This window comes from Buteo buteo, chromosome 4 (assembly GCF_964188355.1).
Source record: "Buteo buteo chromosome 4, bButBut1.hap1.1, whole genome shotgun sequence".
Lineage (NCBI taxonomy): Eukaryota > Metazoa > Chordata > Aves > Accipitriformes > Accipitridae > Buteo > Buteo buteo.
Genome location: NC_134174.1, coordinates 58,275,644 through 58,298,782, shown reverse-complemented (window position 1 = coordinate 58,298,782; position 23,139 = coordinate 58,275,644). Strand labels below are relative to the sequence as shown.

Here is a 23,139-nt window from a genome sequence, read left to right as displayed (position 1 = left end):
TTCATTTCAGGAGGTATCTTAGCCATTTCAGTAGAGAAACCCTAACCTACCTCCCTTGGACATACAGCAGCCAACATCTTCTGTGATTTAGGACTTGGCCAGGTAGATTCTCACAGGTCAGGAAAAAGTATATTCTTTGCTTTCACCAAGGCAAGATTCCCGTCTATGATTCATGATGCAAGGGAGTTTGAACTTCTTGTGGACAGATTCTTGCCTTTTTTTTTTTAATACATTGACAAAACCATGTTTTTCATGACCTGGTGACGAGAAATGTCAGGTGGCTTCACCACGGTACGTCCAAGCTCCTCCATGAAGAGAGAAGAGCATGGCACAGAATGAGGACAGCAAAATACAGGCACTTCCTCACACTAATGTCAGGTGTGCACTGTCCCCCAGGTCTCTCCCAAGCGCTACTTGGGAAGGACAACCTCCCTACACAATCATCATAACCAGATCATCCAAAGCAAAATGAATTATTTAAGTAGAATGAGGCTTCATCGATCCGCTGCTAACACCTTAATATCTCTGCTAACGAAATTTTCTCTGTTGAATATTCAAGTGCATTACAGAGCAGGGTAAGGCCTGACACCACAGAAAGCTCTATGTGGTCCCTGCCCCGCTGACTTCCAGCAGGCTCCATGAGTCTCACTGTACGGTCAGGGACTCGGTCTCTTCCAAGGTCCCACCAGAACCAGTATCATAGTTGCTGGTACCTGCATGGCAGAGAGATTGCAGTGGTTCACAGAAAGAGAATAAAGGCACGGGAGGCAATTTTCAAATCCACCTAGAAAACTTAGGAACCTAAGTCTCATCTTCTTTCAAACAGCCACAAGCTCCGAAACACCGATTCTGCTTCCTGAAAACAGAATTAGAAAAGTGCACGCATTACCCTAATGTACAGATGGTGGGAACCATGTAACGTACAGATGGTAGGACCCATGTAGGTCATCTGACGTGCCCAGATCTTGCAGCCTTTCGGCAGCAGACTCAGGAAATGATCCAAGGGCCCAGCATGCCAGCCCCTTTGCCCTATACCATGCTTCTTCCCACACATAACATTACCCTTTCAAGGAAGATGGTCATATCCAGAAATAGCCTTAGCAATGTCATCTGCAGAGCAACAGTCTGTTTGGGGAACATGTATTTCTCTGCAACACACATCTTTTGACCTAAAGAAACTGCCTTCAGATGCATTGGGGAAAATGAGGCTTTTTGAGTAAATGCCACCTGACTGAAATGCACTTTGTTTGAAAAGAAACTGATGGCATTTGTATGGCTGTGGGCCAGGCCAGACTTTCTTCACTTCTTTTTAGACTTGTTAGTTATCTCTCATGTTACAACTATATTGCCACAATACTGTGCATGGAGATGAAGGGAGGGGAAATATACTTGAAAATCCATTAACATCACTGTTAGCTACACACTATATTAGGGAAACTGAGGCACAAAGACTTACACAGGCTGTAACAATATCAGGAAGAGAACCCAGATGTCCTGATCTCTGGGGTCATATTGTCAACAGGGACATACTCATCTAGCATCTGGGAGATCCATGAAAAAGGAAGGCTGAGAAAAACAGAAGAGCTGTGATTTCTCCTGTTCTTACAGTTCTGGCTTACAAGCAGCAGCAACTAACATGAAGGCAGCGAGGTGGCTACCTCCCACTGCTCCCAGATGGCCAAGCTACTTGTGAAACAGTTCACGAACTGATGCAGTTTGTAGCCTAATTGTCAAAGGCAAACCAGAACTGGTGCCACGTTACCTTACCATATCTATACATTGCTTTACAGCTGCCCAAGCACCTGGACGATGACCACTGGAGTAATAATCTCAACAGCAATCGCAATGTCATCTGTCCCTTAACTTCTGCCTTCTTGATGGTATAACAGATGGAAGGAGATAAATGAGAATTGTTCAGAAAATAATCGACTTATTTATGCAGAGGAACTTTAATCAAAACTGAGGCAAAAGAATTGCTCTCAGTCCACATGCCTGCTTGTCACAGAGCAAGCAGCAAAGTATAAACAAGTAATTAAGATAATGCTGGAAATCATCTAGGCTGCTTCAAACTGGATTCATAAAGAAACAGAACTGAAGTGAAATCACTTTCATATCAGAGAATGGAAGTACAGTAGGGAGCACAGAAATGAGACATGGGAATATATCCAGCAGGATGGAAAAAGCAGGCCTGTTCCCTCTGAGCTGATCAACAAGGCAGTGTCTCACAGAGAAGAGATCCAGGCAAAGGCCAGCCAAGTGCACAGCCCCAGAGACCCACAGTCTCTGATCAAGAGAGCCCAAAATAGTCAACAAAATCAAATCCTATCTTTGTTGGTTCAAAGGGGGTAGGGAGTAGGAGCAAACACTCTTAAGAGGAGAACAAACAGAAGCCAGTCTTTGAATTTGGACAGAAGTTTGTCAGGAGGGATCAGGAGATGATCAACAGCAGGAACAGCAGCAAGACAATTAACTCAGCAGCGGGACATGGACTGGTCTGTTTGGGTCAGAAAGAGAAACCAGGAGCGAGAAAGGAAAACGTCAGTCTTACCTACAAACAGGGGAGCAGATGGAAACAATGCTACAGGTAACAACCAATTCACTGTCAAGCAAAGGATTGGGTCAGGTTAAACAAAAGCATGAAGGATAAATCCCTGCATGTGTTGTGGGTGAGGCACTACACAGAGAAGATACAAAAAGGATACAAATGTGGCAAGAGGGGGAAAAAAAACCCACACAAACACCTGACAAACAAGGAATACTACTTAAACCAGGGAACTGACTGTACACTGAATATAGTGGGAACAGAAAATGAGGGAATTCCAGGAACAGATGACCAGGTTTGGCCCAAATATCCTCCCTACCATCCCAGGGCACCAAATCTCTCTAGGAGCCAGGGTGAACAACCTTCACATTTCAAAAGACCCTAAACACCAAAATCTGAAGTTTCTTGTCACTGTGCCAGCACTGCTATCAGTGATGCAAATCAGCCCACAGCAGTTGCAGCACAGCTCTACCTGGGTAGAGTGCTGCAACATGAACAGCATGAGCCCTGACTAACAGTCCCACTGCTGCAAAACAGCACGCTCCTGCAGAGGCTTCCCCAAATCTGGAGGACAAAGGGATCATGAGCCTTCAGCCACAGAGAGCGACAATTCATGGCAAAGAGATGCTGCAGCAGTGAATTACAGCTACGTTGCAGGTAACATCAACTACTGGGCCTGCTTCTAGTTTACACAAAGGCCTCTTTGCACAACTCAGAGACTACAAATTAAATTTTACACCTACTGAAGTTATCAAAGTATAAATTCAGCCCAAAATCATGGGTTTCTGCATAGACTCCCTGCCACACAGATCTCCCTATGCGTGGCTATATTACTAATACAAAAAGTAAAGCACGAACTGCAGCTCTGCAGGATCTTCCCACTTGGAGGGCCATAAAATAAACAGGGTGACAAAGGGGAACACAGCGGGTTCCCCCATGGAAACTGCTACATCAGCCCTAGCACTTTTGGAGGCCTCATTCCTTACTAGGGAGTGGGGTTTATGCTTCTCATGCCATTTTCTGGGTTCACACTCACTTTCTGTATTTTGCCTGGTAACCTGCCAGTTGTGCTGTAAAGCCAAGCATCACTGAAAAGACACTGCATACCAAACGTTACCTACATGGGGTAATTTTTTTTTTTTCCCCCAAATTGTTGGCAGGATCTCAGCTTCTGATGTAGATCAACAGAGACAAGGAAAGGCACAACTTAGTGCCAGCAGGTTCAGAAACTCCAGCATCACTACAACTTGCTTGCCTACACTTGCAGACTGCATTGGGGCAAATTACATCAAATTGGCAGATGGGATGTGCTGAGGCTGAACTGAGCTATTTGAGTAGAGCCCTACCTGCCAACCTGCCCCGATCAACTGTACTCCAGTACAAACCTACAGAAGACAGTGGGATTTCAACAAGGGGTGATTCCACCTCTCTTGTGCGGACCAGCAATCCGTTTTCCCAGTCTAACACTCAAACTGTCATTACGCTTTCTCAAAAAGAAGTCATGCTTACATTTAAGTATAGTCAATACTGCTGGCCAGTCCCTCTCAACATCCCTAACAGAGAAGCAATCCTTAACAGCTCAGCCTTGTCCAGTTTTCCTTTCTTGAAAAATTAACTAGCATATTTATGTATACTCTCAACTGGAAGGCAAGACCCATCTCCAACTATTTCTAGACAAAATTTCAACAGCAGCATGAAGATTCCAGATAGTAATCACACTGTTTGTACATTATCAAGATGTGGCATAAATCAAAACATGGCACAGCAAATCTCATCCATTCTCTGTTTTACACATGTGGATTTGTACTCTATGAAGCAAAGCCAAGTCCTGAGCCAAGAATAGAGCTCCCTGGCACTACGAGGCTTGAGACAGAAAGCAGTCACTATCCCCAGCATATTACACAAGGGCCAGATTCTAACCCACCTACACACAGCGAATCAAAACTCAACTCCCACTAGCTATGGAGTAAGGTGTGATCCAGTGCAAGTGCAAGTGGCTAAAAAAAAGCCACAAGCAAATAAACAAAGTAGCATCCAGAAACAAATAACAACTGAGAGAGGCTAGGAAGCAGCAAAGCTGTCAACAGAAAGCTCAGAGACCAGCTCTCTGGGACGTGAAGAAAGGGGTAGGGACTTTGTGCAGAAAAGTAGACCAACATGGGCTGAAATGGTGATTTGCTCTTTCAGGAATTTCCTACACAAGATAGACAAACCACTCAGGCCCCTGCACCTCCTCTCCCCCAATAAAATCAGAATTACAGCACTGTCCTAACTCCAGAGGCTGTAGGAAGGACTGAAAATTACCAGGTACTCAGTCATCAGCACAGTGTGGGGGGCAGTGAACCTCCTCTGACAGCAAAGATAGAATATATTTAAAACTGCGCTTAGGCAAGTGTTCACCAACCCCCCTACTCCTCCCCTACACAGTGAGGTACAGCTGCACAGCACTGCTGTTCTGGTAAATCAGGCTTTCTTCTGCACCAGACAGCCAAGGTTGACTTGCAGCTATGCATGCCACATCCTTTCAGCTTCTGCACCTGTGTTTGTGAACCTGTGGCACATGAAGCCATCACCTGAGGCACATGAGGTACTTAATGCACACCTACCTGCCCCCCACAATCCTTGCTCAGGGACACTGTGAGCAAATTAAGCTTAAAGCCAAGAGTACCTGAGGGTTTCAATAGTACAGCTGCCATCCCTGCCCTCAAAAAACAGCTTCAAAGGTTATGAGAGTGGAGGGCTACAGAGAAGATTCAGAACAAAACCAAGTGATGGGATTTAGAAGTGCGAGGAAAAAAGTTCCAAATGGGGCAGAAGAGAGAGCAACAGAGAAAATGAGGAGCTGCATCACTAGAATAGCCAGAAGGGTAAAGAAACCCAGACACCCAGATTTTCAAGACACCATGTCCAAAATGCCTTACCATACCCATTACAGCTGCTGATTCCAAGCACTGCAGGCAACCTGCTACCAGACTGTAGATGTCTGAAAGGCCCTTGGGAAGCAGCCTCAGACACAAGGGAGGATAATGGGAAGAGAGGAAAATGAAAGGAAAAAGAAACTGGACAGAGATCAAACCCTCCCCCATGGAACTGAGCAATAGATTCTTTGAGTGCCCTTAACAACATGGGCCTCCCGGGAGAGCTGAAGGCTCCTAGCGCCACTGGGAGGGTGCTTGGCATTTCCCCAGGATCAGACCAAAAATAACGGGCTTTTCTACATGCCTGAGAGTCTAAATAAAAACAAAACACAAATGACAATCTAATATTGTAACATAATTTCAGATTCCATTATAAATCTTAACTTCATTAAACTGATTGTATTATGGGGGGGGAAAAAATCATTTAGCATCCCTGCTGTTTATTTTATTTCCTGCTGACACAATGATTTAAATTGATTAAAAAAGTCTTCTCAATTATTTTTCAAAATGTAAAAATATCAAACCAGTCTAATCCTAACTACAATGAGCCTTTCAAATAACTGGGTCTATTTAGAACTGCATATGTAGGGTCCATAAGAACAGTTCCTAGTGACATCGAATGCATGTTAACATACCCACAGAACTGTACTCCCAGCACGGACTACTTCACTCCTCTGGTGAGTTTTTAGAACTCAGCTTCTGTCCCAGAAACGCTTTCAGAAGGAACGAACATTAAATAAGTGATACTGTATGTTACAATAAATCTCTGCAAATTTTTCATCCCAGTCCAAAAACCAGGCAAAACTTCTGTCAAGAGCAAATTAAAAAAAAGCAAAATTAATTTATAATCTAATACAGGTTGGATAATTGATTTGCATGGTTTTTGGCTTTTAGCTATGTGTTAAATGGGATTTTTTTCAAAAAAGTTTCCCTTTATTTTGAGTTTATTACGAACTCCAGGTCACAATGACTGTGATTCTCCACATATTTCTGCAGGTGGGTAATTTTCAGTACCTAAATGTCCCTGACTAAAGCAAGACTGCATATTTTTAAATATATTCAGGTTTTAACTCACAGCATGCAACAGTAGGTCTTTAAAATACCCATGCAAAACACTACACATACACATAGATAACGTCCCAAGGATTGCAGAGGGGAACCCCCTGCAGCAATCTGCATGCTATCAGTTGCACAACTGACACGAAGGAAGAGAGAACTTGAGCCCAAACATCCTCCTTTAAAAATGCATCACGTAAATCAGAAGTAACGAAGCAATGTTTTCCCTCTTATCTGCACACCCCTGTTTGGGGTAGAAAAAAATTATTTTGCTGGGACTGGGAGACCATTGTAGTTCTACAAGATTTGCTCCACCATTGGCATCCAGAGCTGGGCTGCCTGTTCCTCAGAACTTTCTGGGTGTTTGTGCCATGACAGCACAGAGCCTGTTGGGAAGAAATAGCTGTCATGTCTGGGCTGCAAATGCTGAAGGTAATACTTGGATTTAAACTACGAATTAAAGACCACCCAGGCTCTGTAAATACCCTGTGCCACATAATCATGGATTATTTGGTTCAATAAACACCAGTAACAATGCACGTGTCAATTTCTAAAAGTGTGTAAATAAAGGAAAAAAAAAAAAGAAAACAACTGTGCTTTGCCGAGGTTGCTTGAGACACATTTTTACAGGAGGCTTTTAAATGACAAGATCTGCACGACATCTAAATGCATAATTTCTCTACACTAATTAAACACCTTGAGACAAAAGCAATCTAAGAACATCTCTTGTCCACACATGAAACGTAAGTTTTGCCCCTCATCAAGGACTTGATATTTAATTCAAAGTCCATTCTAACTCCAGGAGACAGAACTTGAATTGTCCCTTTGATTTTAACGGGAAAGGATGATACAGAGCCTTCCTTAAACAAGGCTGATGCTATACTCAGCGTCATACAAAACACACTGCAGCGAATTTGGAGGCACCCTGAACTTCACAGTTGTCACTTCCCGGCACTGCAGCCATCTGGAAGGCCTGCCATCTCCTACAGCAAGTGCAAGCTGCTACGACTTGTGCTAAAAGAAACTTCCATTTCCAACTGTGCGTATAAGGTCTGAGGTCCCCAAAAGACCTGCTCTGGTCTCTGCCTGGAGCAGACCTGATGCTGGTCACTCCCTGAAGCCGAAACAAGCATGGGAGGCAACATGCTGGGTAACACTCTCACTCTAACGATTCAATTTGGCCTCAGTACTTCTTGTATAATGAAGGTTTTAAGTAAGACTAGAAAGTATCTTTTCTGCTTCTCTGTTGCCTTTCCCCTCCACATCAATATACTCAGCCTGTGACGCTAAATGGCCCAGCGGGCTGGTCTCAGCACAGAAAGATGCCCATGAGAGCTGTGCCTGGGGGCTCTGTGCCGGCAGGGCACACTGAGCACCCAGGCCCCAGGGATGGTGAGTGCTCTGCATCCCTCTCTAGCCTACAGGCTGCTGGATTCGGTGCTAAGGAGCTCCTGAGGGGGATGTGCTTCCAGCCCTCCTCTGGAGAAGGGCAGGTTGCCATGACAAAGGCCTTTGAGAGAAAGAGGTGTGGGAAGGAAAAATAGTATGTGAGAAACCTGGAGGGGAAAAATACAGATCTCAATTCAGCATTTGCCATCATTTCATAACACAAAGTCAGTGGGATTTGGGACTTTGGTTCATGGGAAACAGTAAAGGGCTACAACTGCCCTGCAATGGGGAGAGGCTAGATGAAGGAGGGAAGCAAATGTAAAAATGCAGCATACAAAGAGCTCAGGATATGCTGATCCTGATGAAGAAAACTTCCCCGCAGCAAGGTGTCCTAACATCACCTCAAACAATCTTTATTATCAAATGCTGCCAAAGCAGAATCACTTCAAGCAAAGGTACCTTTCCCCTAGGCCTTTACAGGTCCTTCCCAATGGCCTTAAGAAAGCTTTAATCACCTGAGCCACCTGCCACCATTTTATGGATTGCATAGGCCTTGCTGCAGTAAAAGAAAGCTTGCAATTGCCTTTTCAAAATTATACTTTATCTTTCTAAAGCTTCTCTATCCCAGAAGGTCTCAACAAGGTCTGAACAATTCTACAGAAGGGAGCAAAGGAAAACAAAAAGAACAGGAACAAGAAGGGAGAGGCAGATCCTACCACAGGACCAAGTGATAAGCTTAATCCCGTTGTCTCTTCTAAAGTCAAGAAACCAAGAAATGTGGCATTGCATAATAAGAGAAATGTCAAAAATGTGGAGTTTTACAATTACCAAGCAATCAGAAAGCTGGGAAATCCCACTGCCCTGAAAGGCAGACTGAAAGACAGCTTCGTTTTCCTGAACTGAATTTTTAACACATTGTACAGAGCAGCCAGTCATCTCCCTCTCTCCCATTTGTTGCAGGGGATCCATTTCAAAACATCATTTCCTTGCTTCAAATCATGCCTGTCATTACAATCCCAAAGCACCCAGGCTGCACGCATGCTATCCCTTAAAAGCAGTGACTTCTGGGTTGGAAAGACATCAGCTGTACATAATGGCAATAGCTATTGCCTACGTCCTCCCTAAACCCTATGAACAGATCTCCCTATTCCCCTTCCCTCTGCAGCATCTGAGCCTTGGCACAGAGTCAGCTGGCAGTGCCACTTCAGATACAGCTCCCCTGTGTCCCCTCTGCTCTCAGCGCTATGGATCCAGAATGGATGCTGTACTTGTGTGTCCCAGCTCTGAATCCCCCTGTGCTCAGGCTCTTCCCATTTTTCCCCACAGGGTAAGTTTCTCTCCTCTGCCTCCAGCTCTTCTCCAGCTTCACCCTCCTGGCCAGCCCTGCACCCCACGCTTTCCTGTCTGCATCGTACCTGTTGGCAATACTTGCATTGCTGCCACTGCCGCTGTGTTTCCTTGCCCGGCTCAGCCTCCGCGTGGGCTTTGGGTCTTGTAGTCCAGGACTTGGAACTGAGGGAAAGGTCGAGGCATAGCCATGTTCGCACTCTGCATAAGAATCAACAGGCAGGGCATAAAAAAAGAAAGAAAAGGGTCATTAAAAAAAAAAAAAAAGGAAAAGAAAAGAAAAAAAAAGAAGTCAGCAGGCAAGCCTCACCACTAACCCGTCAGCCTAGCTGGGGAGGCCCTTAACCATAACAGCTCAGGGAAATGACTGATGATGTATTCAGAGGGAAGTGGACTGGGAGGTGGAGAAAAGAGAGGAAGGGGAGTGTAAAGGCTATGCCAACCTTGGAGGAAGGACACCACCACTCAAACACCTGAAAACATCAAAAGAAAACATGACAGCGCAGAGAGTGCCTCATCTCTCTCCTCCTGTCCAAGCTATCTGAACCGGACAAACCAGGCGTATTTCACTGTGCCATCGAGGCCGCTGCAAAGCCAGAGCCACCCACCACCATCCTTCCTGCCCGGTGGGAAACTTTCACACCAATCCCCACTTTTCCTTCCAGAAATCGCCTTCACCTCAATCTCCCCACCTCTGCAAAAGCCCTCCACCTCAGCCACCACCTCCAGGAGGACCTGTCAGCCCCGTCCCTCATCGAACCCCCCCACGGTTGGGGATTTACCACCAGCAAACACTCGCTCTGATCCCCTTCTCCAGGGTCACTCTCACCCCTCCGGGGGGATCTCTGACCCCAACCCCGCTCCCCCCCCCAAGCCCCCTCCCTCAGGACGGCTATCCCAGCACCCCTCCTCCCCCCATTACCTCTCTCCCTTCGCTCCAGATACTCGGCCGCCTCCAGCAGCCGCTGGATGTTGATCATCTGGACCTGCTCCATGGCCCCCAGGCCGGCAGCCGGGGGACTCCGCGGCCCCGGACCCCCCTCCGCCCCCACGCTCCCAGCTCCCCCGCTGGAAACGGGGGCGGCTGCGGCGGGGGGGGAGCGAGGGATCGCCGTCTCTCCCCAGTCCCCGGGCCTCCTCACACCGACGGCCCTCTCGTCCCGGGGGGGCGGCTCTCCTGGCAGGGCGACGGGTGGGCGCGCGGAGGCGGCGAGGGAACACGCGAGGAAACGCCGGAGGAAGGACGGGGGCCGGGGTCCTCCCCGCCGAGGGAGGCGGCGAGGCGACAGCTATTCCTGACCCAAACCCGTCCCAGCGCTGCCCCCACCTGCGAACCCCGCTCCGGCCCGGCCCGCGGCCCGCCCCGCCGCTCCCGGCCGGGATTTACCCCCACTTCGGGCCCTGCCAGCATCCAACCCCCTCGGCCCCCTGCGCCTGGCCGGGCTGGCAGGCGGGCTAGCTGGCTCCCTCGCTCGCTCGCCCCCCGGCCCGGAGCGGCCCCTCAGCCCCGCGGCGGGACCGGCCCCTCAGGCCGCCCCGCCCCGCCCCCGCCGCCTCGCACCACTTTGTTTACCTCTGCCCAGGGCTCACGGGAGGGGGAGGGGCGCCGCCCGCCGCCGCGGGGGCGCCTGGGAAGTGTAGTTCCCCGGCTGCCGCTGAGCACTGTGGGACGGTGGCTGTCCGGGGTCGTCACCGGGCCCCGCGGAGACCCCGCTCGCTCCTTCCTTCCTTCCTTCTTCCTTCCTACTTTCTTCCTGCCTTCCCTGGCCGGGGCTGGGGAGCACCCTCCGGGCCCAAACCCCCTCCCCGGGGCAACGGCCCGTGCGCCCTCGCGCCTGAGGCGACGGCTCGGCGCCCAGCCGGGCGGCCAAGTGAGGGTGGCCAGGCCCTTGAGGAGATGGCCGTGCGCCAGCCCAGGCCCTGAGGCGAGGGTGGTCTGCCCTGTCCTGTCCTCCCTGCCAGCTCGCAGCCGCTGGTGCATCAGCGGCACAAACCCCCACAGTCCGTAGGCCCGGCTGTAAATGGTGGGGCGGTGAGCGGGAATGGCTTCCCTCCACCGGACCACCACCGGCTGGGGCGGCCACAGGTGCTGCCACACCACAGCCGCCCGCAGGCCAGAGCTCCACGCCCTGCCAGCACCCTGGGGGCGAGACGGACGTCGCCTGGGAGGCAGGAGGGACCCGCAGCCGCTTCATCCCTCTCCTTGCAAACACCAGGGCTTTCCGCAGGTAGAAGTGCCAGGACCGGGGCAAGAATAAAGCAAAGAAAGGCTACAAAAGAAAAAGCTGCAGCCACAGGGTGGGAGCTTTCCACATGTCACCTGTGGAGATGTAACTAAAAGCAAGGTGCCAGGCTCTGGGAAGTCATACCTGGAGTGACCGATACGGTGTTTCTGATGGGAGGCAGAGGTGCAAGTCCCATTTTTTAATGGGAACACAGTCCTTTGAGACCATAGACAACAGATGGCACAGACAGCAATCTCACTATGGGGACCATTCTGTATATTTGAAGCAGCACGTAAACAAGTAACAACATCTCAACATTTTAATAAACCCTGTCACACCTACACCTTGCAGTCTGATCTCCACTCTTCTCAGCATCTTGGTAATGTATTTACGTCCTGATTTTCATACAGGCAGAAACTCTCATGATCACTTCTGTGGCTGAATTTTGCCAACTACTTCAACATTTGCTGGAACGGAGTTTAAAAAACGGTTAGCGTTTAACTGTAAGATACTAAAATATTTCATCTACACTCATAAAGGGAACAATCAGAGAACATTCAGAATCAGACTCAGAACATCCAGAGTAAAAATCTGAATCTCAAACTGATACTGACTTAGAAACCGCCCAAGGATTGTTTTGTAGTTCTAATTGGGATCATGTTTCATGGCTCTGAACTTTTAGGCTATGACTGCAAGCATTCCTCCATCAGAATGGGAGCTGGAAAAGTACCTTTAAAAAAAACACAGAAAAGCTGAGACTCTCAATTAATGGCTTGTGTCTGGTAGCAAGAGCTTTAAGCAGAGCACAAAATGTCAGGAGACTGAGGATGAAGTTGCAAGAGTTGGCAGCACTCAACTTGAGAAGGCCTGAAAAAAGGTGGATTCAGGGTAGCTAACTTTTCTTTAAACACATTTCGCTGATTCACCATTTCTGAGGTTTCCTCAGAAAACTGCAGGCTTGCAGCTGATGGAGGTAAAAATAATACCACTATTCAGTTCTTACACAGCCCTTTTCAACTCCGAATCTCAAAGGGTTGATTTGTTTTGTTTCTCTTAAGATGGGACAGTTGAAGAATAAAGGAAGCTGGGACACCTTCAGGGACATACCTCCCTCATTCTGCACTGCGGAAAAGCAAGCCCCAGCCCTCACTCAGGCAGGACAGCCTCTGTTCACGTACCTACACTGAGCCAGACCACAGCGCTTGTAAAAATTGGCTTTTGTGTGGGGCAGAACTCAGGGAAGGAAGTATTCTCTCTCCCCACCTCTTTTTGCTACACTGGAAACTGCCAATAGAGCAGATTGTTAAAAGCACATGGAAAGTTTCAAATTTGAGCAGTCTCAGGGAGTACTTTTATGATCTTGGATTACTCACAAAGGGAAAAGGACACAGGTGCACACACCACTCTGCAACAGCGGGGTTAATGCAAGAGCATTTCTGGGCTGTAACTGTGCTTCATCTAACCTGCTTCCAAAACCAGGGAGCCATTTGCCTCCCAGGATTAGCAATACTAAACATTAAAAAAACCCCAACAGCGCCCCCCCCTCCCCCCAAAACCCATGATGAAGCTCCCAAATCACTGCAAGACAGGTTCTTGTCAGCATCCACCACTCGTTTTTCTGATGGCACATTTGGAGATAACGTGGTGCCACTTTAGGGATTAAATAGGGAAAGCCATGGCTGGAAAATGAAGGGGTAGTTTAGGAACAACATATCAAAGTGTCAGCCTCCTGAAGCTAGTTCAATATACAAAACAAGAGAGTATGAAGGAGGGGGACACTGATACACACAGTGAATTAAATCAGCACTGGAATGAAGTAAGAGCAGGATCAGTTCTGTGTGAAATGATGTAGGATCAGCTCTTCCATTTACACATCAGCTCAGCTTCCAAGTCTTTGTTTCTGAAGTAAACAATGTACAATTAGAAAAAAATTTCTGCGTGAAACAAAGACAAATTTGAGAATAAACTGTGGGACATCTTCCCAAAGAAGGAGCCCTGAAGAGGCAGGCAAGCCAACCACGGAGCCACAGCAGATCTGCAAAATCTTTCAGTTGCCATCCCAAGTGCTCGTGTGGGCAGGTCAGCCTGCAAAATGCCAGAGTTGTATGTGAGAGAAACAAAAGTGGGTGGAAAGTGAATGGCATGAAGGGGCCCGATGCTATTCAACTGCTGACCAGAAACCCCCCAAAGTCACATTTTAAATGTGGTTGAGCAATCCACAGGCAACGCTGGGGAGGGGCTAAGGGAAGAGTATTTTAGGGGAGAATGAGATCATTTAATTTAGTGGCTCCGAATGATCTGTAAGTACAGTTTTCTGATTATAAGTGCTTGCTGCTTGGCATCCCTTCTGGCAGCTGTGATTCACTTTCATTGTGTGTTCTGCTGCTTCGCCCTTTAGAAAGGGGCTTTTTACATTTTATTAAATGGCACTTCGGCAGCCCTCCATTTCCAGCCTTAATAATGGATTTGTTAATCTCCCTGATAGCCTTTCCCTCCTCCTTAGCAACAATTTAAATATCCAAGAAGAAATCTGCAGTGCAGAAATCAATTAATATTTACATCTGAAACGCTGCTGTACTATTTTAATCAACTAGAACAGATGTGGTCTGTTTTTTACCAACATCACCATCACTTGCATTAAACTAGCATCTTCCATCAGGGAAATCTTCTAAGAGCTTTCCAGAAAGTAATGTTTTAAGCTTCTCAAACCTGCAATGACTTTAGCTCTTTTCTTTCCACTCTGCAGGAAGGGAAACTGAGGTGTAAGCAGCATAATCGCTTGCCTGAAGACACACCCTTAGCTAGAGGTGGAACAGGAACACAGTTTACGAATCAAGATGCCCAACCCTCTGCTTTGAACACAAGGCTTAGAAATAACACAATGCTTTGCAACGTCAAAGTTATTTTCAATAAGGGCAATGCCTTTGGTTAAACTGCCTAGTTTCCCATCCCTTCTTCAGCTTTTTCAAAAATCCTCCTATTCCCAACTCTTTGCAACCTCTGGGAGGAACATAAACATGGCAACAGTTGCAAGAGCTTCCTTTGCCCACCTTCACACAAACCCTGAAAATTCTTAATATTGCTTTCAAAGCCTTGAAACCTAACACCCCTGCAACCAAGGCATGAACAGAGATCCCCAGTAGGAATCATTCTCTGCTGCTCCCAAGTTAGTGAAAAGATTCATTGATTCCCCAAATTTCTGAGGACAGCAGATCCATAAAACTCTTCAGTTTTTCTAGCCAGGGGAACAACGGCTCTGGCATACCTGAATATCCCACCTACCAGCACACACTGTAACAACCAGGTCTCTGTTCTTGTACTCATGACTGTACTCATGACTGCAGCAGCTCAGCATCGGAGGACGTGCAGCAGCGGGCTGGAGAACATCCCAAGTCCCACCTACTCAACACCCTTCCAATGCTTGCAATACCTTCAGTAAGGGACCTACACCGCCTATAGGACGTGGCCTCATTTCTTATCCATGAGCCTCATTCTTTCGCAAGGCATCAGATAATCCCTTTCAGCACTCCCACTGGTGCCTGGAACCCATCCACCGGTGAGGACAGACGTTTCTCAGAGCCAAACCACCTGGATACCCAAGACTCTGAATAGGAATAAAGCGCGTGCTATATACCTCACTCCGGTTCGAAGAGCAAGCTCTGCCAATCAATAAGGCAAAAGCCACAGGTGCACCAGCTCTTCGGGCTACTTGCTCCTTTCCTCTGGGAGATGTGTTGCTCTGTTTTCGGACCTGTGCTGTGCCCCAGTTTATTCTAAGTCGGTGACTTATTCTGTGACTTTGGTCAAGTCACTCGACTGATCCAGCTGCAAAATTAAGTAAGAGGACCTCCCATGAGAAAAAAATATATCATATACAGGATGGGGTCCCTCAGCTAAATAAGAAGAAGGTAGGGTTCTCCAGGCAATGGCAGAAGGTACTTCTCCACCAGCTCTCAGGATGCTCTGCTGACAAAGGATGTGATCGGTTCTCAGCAGCGCTTCTGGCACAGTCCCATAGTTCTACCTCTGCCCTATCATTTCTCCTGCTGTGGCTTCCTTCTGAATTTTACGCTGAGGCCCAAACAGCATGAGTCAAAATAACCCAACCTGGAAGTGGCTAACACATGAATCACTGTGGCCAGGTCACGAACCAGGAGGAATGAAAGGGGTTTATTTTGAGCTGGATGAAAAATATATAAATAAAGGAGCCCTGTACTGCTCCATATATCACATCACCATAAGATTCAAGACCATCCATACTGACCTTGAGCCACATGTTCAGCCCTCATCGATCCAATGGCACCTCTGCGCACAGACTGAAGGCAGTCTCGGCTCCTTCTGCCCTCCGCTAATCATAGTTTTCTGATACTTCTTTACTTTGGCGTGTCAGAGAAAGACCCCAAACAGCACATAAACAACGGAAGGAGACACATGACAAAGACACTGTTGACTCACCCTCAAGGCTCAGTTTTCCTCTCCTTCAGAGAGGATTATTCAGGAGCAAAGGACAAATCTAAGGTCACCCATTTGTTATTCCTGGTCAGAAGGTCAATAAACATAGCCAGCACTTGAAGAAGATCTAGCTACCTTCCGTGAGGGGCCCACTGTCCCATGCGTGCACACCTCTACTAGACTTGTGAGTAAGGACACCACTCTTACAGTGGCTTGCTCGCCTTCATGCTTTTAAAAGAGGATATGGCAACATAGGTCTGTATCTGTAGTGAGATCAGTATGTATTACATACCATGTCTATTACAGGTAAGTCATCATATCCGAAGAATTCATCACGTGTTTATGCAACTCCTACTGACAAAAGTGTGAGTCCACACACACAAAGGGGATGCTTGGCACGTACTAAAACTTCAGTTGAGTTTACTCCAGGTCCCTCTAAAGACATTTTTCAAACTCCAGCATTTCAGCTGCTACAGATTTCCAGCCATGCTTATTCATGAAGTGGCATTTGCAGAGGTTACAGATACACCAACAGAGCTGCCCTCAGCACAACTTTCATTTCTGAAAACAGCCACTGTAATTTTTTTCATGTGATGTTTCTATTCCTTAGATACCAAGCTTAAATTTCTAGAAACAGGTCATTTGGAAACCTTTCATGTCAGTTAGCAAGGTGTGTTGGGATTGGGTTTTGTGGTCTCACCGTAAGAACTGCAGCAAGCAGGCAGGCAGCACTGTTATTCATTTCCAGAGGCTCAACTGGAAAAATAATTCAGTTATATTTCAGTAGCTAAAGTAATCCAGTTTACCCAAGAAGTCTGATAACAGAACTCTAGGCTCCCTCGTCACCTTACCGTAATACAGATAATTTTTATTCCAATTTTTTTTTAAGGCAAGTGAATACTACAAGGGTGGTTTCACTGCTGGTGCTGAAAGGGCACCCCTGAAGCATAGTCTCCCCCTGCCATAGCCCTGACGGTACATCCTACTCTGCTCCGTGGCTCTCAGCCCTGCGGTTCTGTTTCCACACCATCCAGCCAACCCATAGCCCCTCTGCTATTATTCATGACCACGACGATGGGATGTGCGATTTATAAATGCAAAAAAATCATCTCCTTATTTCTCCCTGGGCACCAAGCAGGTAGTAAACTCCTGCCTTAACTGGAAGTCCTGCCCTAGACATGGAAGGCTCCACCACCCACCTCACACCACTGACCTGCAGGCAGAGGTGGGAAACCGGTGTGTTTTGCGGGCAGAAGAGGGCCTCGTAGCTGCTCCTCTACCACCAGAAGGTGTGACATGCACACTCTGGGATATCCAAGGGTTTGGATCTGCAAGATTTGCCTCTACATCTCAGGGGGCCCTTCTACCAAATAGTATCCACTCCTCCTTGGGACAGTGTTTTAGAAAGGTGAACAACCGGGTACAGCCACCAAAGGCTTGGAAGAACAAATGCAGGCACTGAGTGCAGTTTATCAGAAACTGCGTAGAACTACTAGGAGAACCACCTGACCTCACCCAGCCGTAATAGCCCTTCCTTAAATTCCTGCCTTTGGCTCCCGAAGCCCTTCACCTTCCACATAGCTGCGATGCTGATCCCAGCCAGCATCCCGGTGCTTCACCCAGCCCCGTCCCCTGTCCTGGCCAGGAGGAGACAGACATCTACCTGTTACCTCTGCTTTTTTTAAGACTGTGTTTCCTTGGGGCAGGGCACTGTCATTCCCCTACGTGTACAGCACCTAGCACAACAGGGCTGTGACTCAGCCACCTTCCTGATGGGAGTAACACCAAAATAGCTTGTTACAGCCCTGCGTAACACTGCGGTCAAATGACCTGGGCATCCTGCAGGAAGCAGGCGAGCACCAAGTCTGCCTGCAACCGAGTTTGGCCTCAGTCTCCATCACCAAACTTTTTTGAGCTGGTCTCCTCTGTTATTGCTAATTGCCAGGTCAGAGACTGTAACGAGGAGTGACCAGCCATTACCAACGTCTCTGCCAGGCCACCAGCACGGGATGCACTGAGCAATCGCTCCTGCGCTGGCAGATGAAAGGGCATAGTGTCTATCCTCTTGGTGCAATAACCTGAGCTCCACATGCAAATCTCTTCCCAGTAAGACTATGTATATATGTTAGGATATAATCCTCCTGCTTCTGCAGCTATTCCTTAGTTTAAATAGGGCCCGTAACGCTCAGAGATTGTTTTCCAATCCCAGCAGCATTTTTCTTTGTTTGGGAGCAACACGTAACAGCTGCCTGGTTTACGATGGTCACGTTCTGAACAGCACGTTCGATAGTTGAGCCTTCGGTTAAATAGGACTTTTCAACCTAAAATGTCCTGATAGCAAATTAAAATATTGAAAGGTTTTGCAGAATTGCCTAATGAAAGTGGGGATTTTCAGTACTATGACCATGACGATTGTTATGAAAGCTTCAGTGAAAACAAGTGCTCAGGAATGGAGCTGTTTGGATGGAAACTCCTCTTTTCAAAATTTAGCAATAAAAAATCCTGCATCCTGCTGTCCTGCTCATTTTCCAGTTCTAAACAAGGAACCGCATAAAATGATGCATTTCTAAATGGAGCGTATAAAAGATCAGATACTATCCATCTCAACGGCAAGAAAAATTCTACACCCTCCCCCTCCCGCAAAAAAGCACAGTTTTGACCGTTCCCCTGCAAGACAAGAGCACTCTTAAAGAAAAAAACAAAACCAAACCAGCAGTCTCACACTTGATTTCCAAAGCAGCGGTGCTGCTGCTTTCACACGCAAACCCGATTTCTGCTGGTAACTCCTGTCATTTTCCTGCTCGCGGCCGCTGGCCGCGGTGCAGCTTAGCTCCTCAGACGCAGGGCTTTGCAGATTCATTACGAAACAACGATTAGCACGTGAGAAAAAAAACCCACCTCAATATTAATTCAACTTTGGAAAACAGCAAATATCAGCCTGGATTTGTTCTGGGCAAGCGGAGAACAAGGGCTTTCAGCCCATCACCACCGCGGCTTTAGCGGCAGAGCAGCTTCTCCGCAGCGGGATCCCCTTCCCTGGAAGCCTGCGTGCACGTAGCCGTTCCCGCAGGACAAGGGCACCCTATATTGTCACCTGCGTGGGACCTATAGCTGCCATAGGGGGGTGAGCGGCAAGGGGAGGGTGACGGTGCGATGGAGACGCGGGGCGAGGGACTCGCTGACCCCTTTGTAAAGTTAAACGAAAAATAAAACGCAGCACACGCTCCACGAAGAGGAGGAAAAAAGGGGAAAACAGAAAACTGGGGGGGGGGGGGGAAACGAGGGGAAAAAAAAATGAAATTAAAAAAAAAGAAACAGAAAATAAAATCAATCAAAGACTAAAAGAAAGAGTAACGGAGAAAGCCCAGGAAAACAAGGGCAAAGCGCCGGCGGGGGAGCGGAGCACGGGGCTCCCGGCGGCCTCTGCATGTGACACCCCCCGGGGGAACAGCGGCCCCCGGAGCCCCCGGGCTCGCCTCCCCCCCCGCCGAGCCCCGCGCCCCCCCGCCGCTCCGCTCCGCGCCCGCTCCGCGCCCCGCTCGGCAACGCGTGACGTCACACGGGGACCCCGGCGCCGCGCATTGGCGGAGCGGGACGCGCGGCCCCGCCCCTCGGGAGGCCGCCGCCAATCAGCGCGGCGAGCTGCCTCCATGTGCGAACCATGTGGCTGCGGGGGCGGGGCGTCGGCGGGCGCAGCGCCGCGGGTGTCCGCTCCGCGCGTGGGGCTCCGCGGGCGCGCACCGCCGCGGGGGGCACCGCGGCCCCTTTGTTTCCCAAGGCGGCTGTTCCCTACGGTGTCGCCGTCCCCCGCGGCCCGCTCGGGAGACCGCTCCGCAGGGGAAAGGCGCAGGCTACGCGCACCCTCCGCGCCCGCGGAGCAGGGGGCCGGCGGGCGCGACGGGCCGCCGCCCCGCACCGGGCGCTCGCCCTGCCCTGCCCTGCCCTGCCCTGCGCTCCCCTCCCCGCCGGCTACCTGGCGAGCGCTGCCGCTTGCCTACGTGACTCTGCCCATGCCCCGGCGGGGGGAGCGGGGACGTGTCACCGCCTCCTTCCCCGCCGCTCCGGCTCCGGCTCCGCGCGGGGCCCTCCGCCCCCCCCCCCCGACTCCTCTCCGCGCCCCCCCCCCCTCCCCGAGAAGCGGCGATGCCCCCCCCCCCCGCCGTCCCGCTCCGCTCTCCATCCCAAACTTTCCCCCCCGGGCCCGGCCTCCCCGGTGGCGGCCGGGTGTGTGTGGGGGGTGTCCCACGCGTGCCTCCGCCGCGGGGCGTGCAGGCCAGCCCCGGCGCCCTTTGTCACTGCGCCCCCGGCCCCTGCTGCCAGCCAAAAGTTTGGGTTATCATTTTTCTCGCCCCCCCCCCTCCCACGGCCGGTCACGCACACGCGCGGCCCCGAGCCCACACTCACTTTTATTCTCCTTCTCGATCCGCTCCAGGTAGCTGGCGGCCTCCAGCAGCACCTGCACGTTGTAGAGGAAGGTGTCCATGCCCGCCGCGGGGCCCGTATTACAGATATCCCCGAGGGGGCACCGGGCCCCACCGGCCACCCCCGCGCCCCGCGGCTCCCTCCGCGGCCGGCCGCGCTTCCCCATGCCCCGCCGCGCCGCCGCCGCCGCCGCCTCCCCGTGCGGCGCTGCGCGCGCGCCTGTCCGTCTGTCCGTCTTCTGCCGGCGAGCCCGGCGGCCGCCGCGGTCCTAGCGCTGCCGCCGCCGCCGCCGCCCGCCCCGGCGCTCTGTCGCCCCACGGGCCGCAGCCGCCGTCCCGCCCCCCCCCACACCCCCCCCCGCCCGCCGCGGCCCGGCCCGGCCGCGCCTGCGGAGTGCGAGCGCTGGCGGCTGCCCGGCTCTCGGGGCGGGGGCGGGGGGGGACACACACACGGGACCGGCAGCCCCGGGATGTCCTGCACCGACACCCCCCCCCGGCAGCGGCGACGACCCCCTGGAACCGGGAGGGGGGGGGCCGGTGGTGGTGGCACCGTGCCCCCGGGGACGGTGGGACGGCGCTGGCGGGGACAGCGTGGCGGGGGGGGGGGGGTCCCGTCGCACCCAGGACCCAGAGGCACAGCCAGGCCCCTTGTCACCCTGTGTCACCTCCCGGCGCTGCCCCAGGGCCCGTCCCTGCCCGGGGACCCCGGGTGACAGGCGGGCTGGGGGGTCTCTGCTACACCCAGCCCTGGGGGGGGGGGGGGGGCAGCTCCGGCACGAAGCACCGGCGGTTTAATATCAAATTACTCCTCCTTTTTTGAGCGATACCCCCCAGAAAGCCCTCTCTGGGTTCAGGCTCCAAAAGCAGTTAATAAATTAATTTTCTCGGAAGCGAATCCCAGCTGGAGAGCAGCCAGGGGACGCAGCAGCCTCCCCCCGACCCGGGGTCAGGGCCGGGCACGCCGTGGCTGGGGCAGATCCTTATTTTCCCCTGGTTTTGCATCCAGGCAGGTGAAGAACGAGCACCTGCGCCCCGGGGAGAGAGCGCAGGACCTGACCCGGACTGAGGAGGAGGAGGAGGAGGAGGAGGAGGAGGAAGGCAAGTCTTCGCACTTCCACAAACCGTCTGCGGTCTCGGGCCTGCGAGTTCGGAGGGGATGGCAGGAGGGGACCCCGCTGGCACCGGGCCGGCAGCGGGTGCCCTCCGACCCCCCTCCCGGCTCCGCTTCCACCCGCGGCGGCAACACCCGAGCCGTGGTGCTACACCGGCAGCACGAAACCCGGCTCCTGCCCGGCCGGTCGGGTCGGTCTGGATCGGCCGAGGAACCCTGCGGGAGCGGCCGGGGCGAAGCATCGCCCCAGAGATGTGCTGGGGCGCGGGGACCTGCGGACGCCCGGCTGCCGGGGGGCTCCGCCGGCCTCGCGGGGGCCAGCGCTGGCTGGAGGTAAGGAGAGAAGAGAGGTCGCGGTGGTGTTTAAAACATGACCTATTAATAAGTGTTAATTGGTACCTGGAGCCCGCAGCGTCACAGGCACCTGATTCATCCGAGAGGGGACGATGCCCCGGCCGGCAGCGCGTGCAATGAAGTTCCTCCGGCTCCCAATTGCTGGGGGCCGGCAGGCTATTTTTGGGAAGCATGGCTGCAGGATTTTGTCGGTCACGCGCCCCTTCCCAGGGCACGTGCCGGAGTTGGGCTGGCTCTCCGGGCGGCTCAGCCCAGCCTTTCCCGTGGCCGCGTGGTACCTCCGCGCCGGCAGCAGCACGTGGCCGACTCGTTCTTCCCAGGCTGCTGCTGCGGCGAAGATGCCACGACTTGTCCCGTCACCGCGTTTGGCAGAGTGACGCTACTACCACCCAAAACGGGCTGAGGGATGGCACGGGATGGACCGGCAGTGCCTGGAGGGGGGAAGTGCTGGGAAAATTAGGAAGCGGTGGGGCGTGATGGATGAGCTGGATTTAGACGTGGCCTGGAGAAGAGTGGGGAAGGCAGAGGTGAGAGCTCGGCGTGCCGGGAGCGGAGCAGCACAGCGGGCGTCTGGCCATCTGCAAGAGCAGGATTTCAGCTGGAAGAGCACGGGTTGACCACAGCAGGGTTGGAGGTGGGAGCCCGGCTGAGCCATAAAGTACATCCAGGCAAGCAAAGGACTCAAAATATACTTGGCTTTTACTAACTCCACTAACTAGCTGAGATAAGACACGATTCCCACTTTACAAGCGTGCACCGGCAGACACTCCCATTAAAACATCGGGCAGAAAGTCTCTGGGTCTCTAGTTGCGCAGAGACTGAGCCGGGAATGTGACTCTGCTCTAACCAGCCCTGGCTGCATCCACTGGAAACCTGGGCACAAGCAGCTGCCCAGCTTGGCGTAGTGCTGAGGGCATCTTTCTGCCTGCTCACCAACGGGGAGAAGGCTTTCTGTGACCTTAGCTTAAAGTATGAGAAGTCGTTACTGAAAACAGATCAAAGGCAGCAGAGGCAGCCAGCATCAGACTGCTTAAAAATCACGAGTTAAAAATCTCTGCCCCTCTCCCAGAAGAAGATGAGGATGCGTGTGGTCACCTGGAGTTCACACTGTAGATCCCGTGCCTAACGGCAGCGTCCTGTTACCTACTGCATTTCTTGATCCTCCTCATGCACCTGTGCAAACCTTCTGGGATTTTTTGAATGCTTTGTATGAATTGGTGCCGATTCAGCCATCAGTAGCAGGTAGTCCTTTTCCCAGTGTGACATCCCCAGGGTTTGAAGCCAGAATAATCATAATTTTGATTCCCTTCCCTTCTAGCTTAAT

The 23,139-nt window shown here is 51.1% G+C and overlaps 1 protein-coding gene across 2 annotated transcripts in view; it reads right to left on the bottom strand.

The window, feature by feature from the left end:
- The window catches only part of MXI1 (MAX interactor 1, dimerization protein), a 57,679-nt gene extending 37,147 nt beyond the window's left edge, over nucleotides 1–20,532 (bottom strand). Inside the window, exons 1-2 of one of the 2 annotated variants that reach the window (XM_075026353.1) lie at nucleotides 20,334–20,532; nucleotides 9,321–9,453 (exon numbers count right to left, since the gene is read on the bottom strand). In XM_075026353.1, coding sequence (XP_074882454.1) covers nucleotides 9,321–9,453; nucleotides 20,334–20,517 — 317 coding nt within the window. In that variant the 5' untranslated portion in view covers nucleotides 20,518–20,532. Of the gene's footprint in view, nucleotides 1–9,320; nucleotides 9,454–10,174; nucleotides 10,691–20,333 lie in introns of those variants that run through there. The other variant, XM_075026355.1, reaches the window with a different exon arrangement.
- Between the last annotated feature and the right edge of the window lie 2,607 nt (nucleotides 20,533–23,139).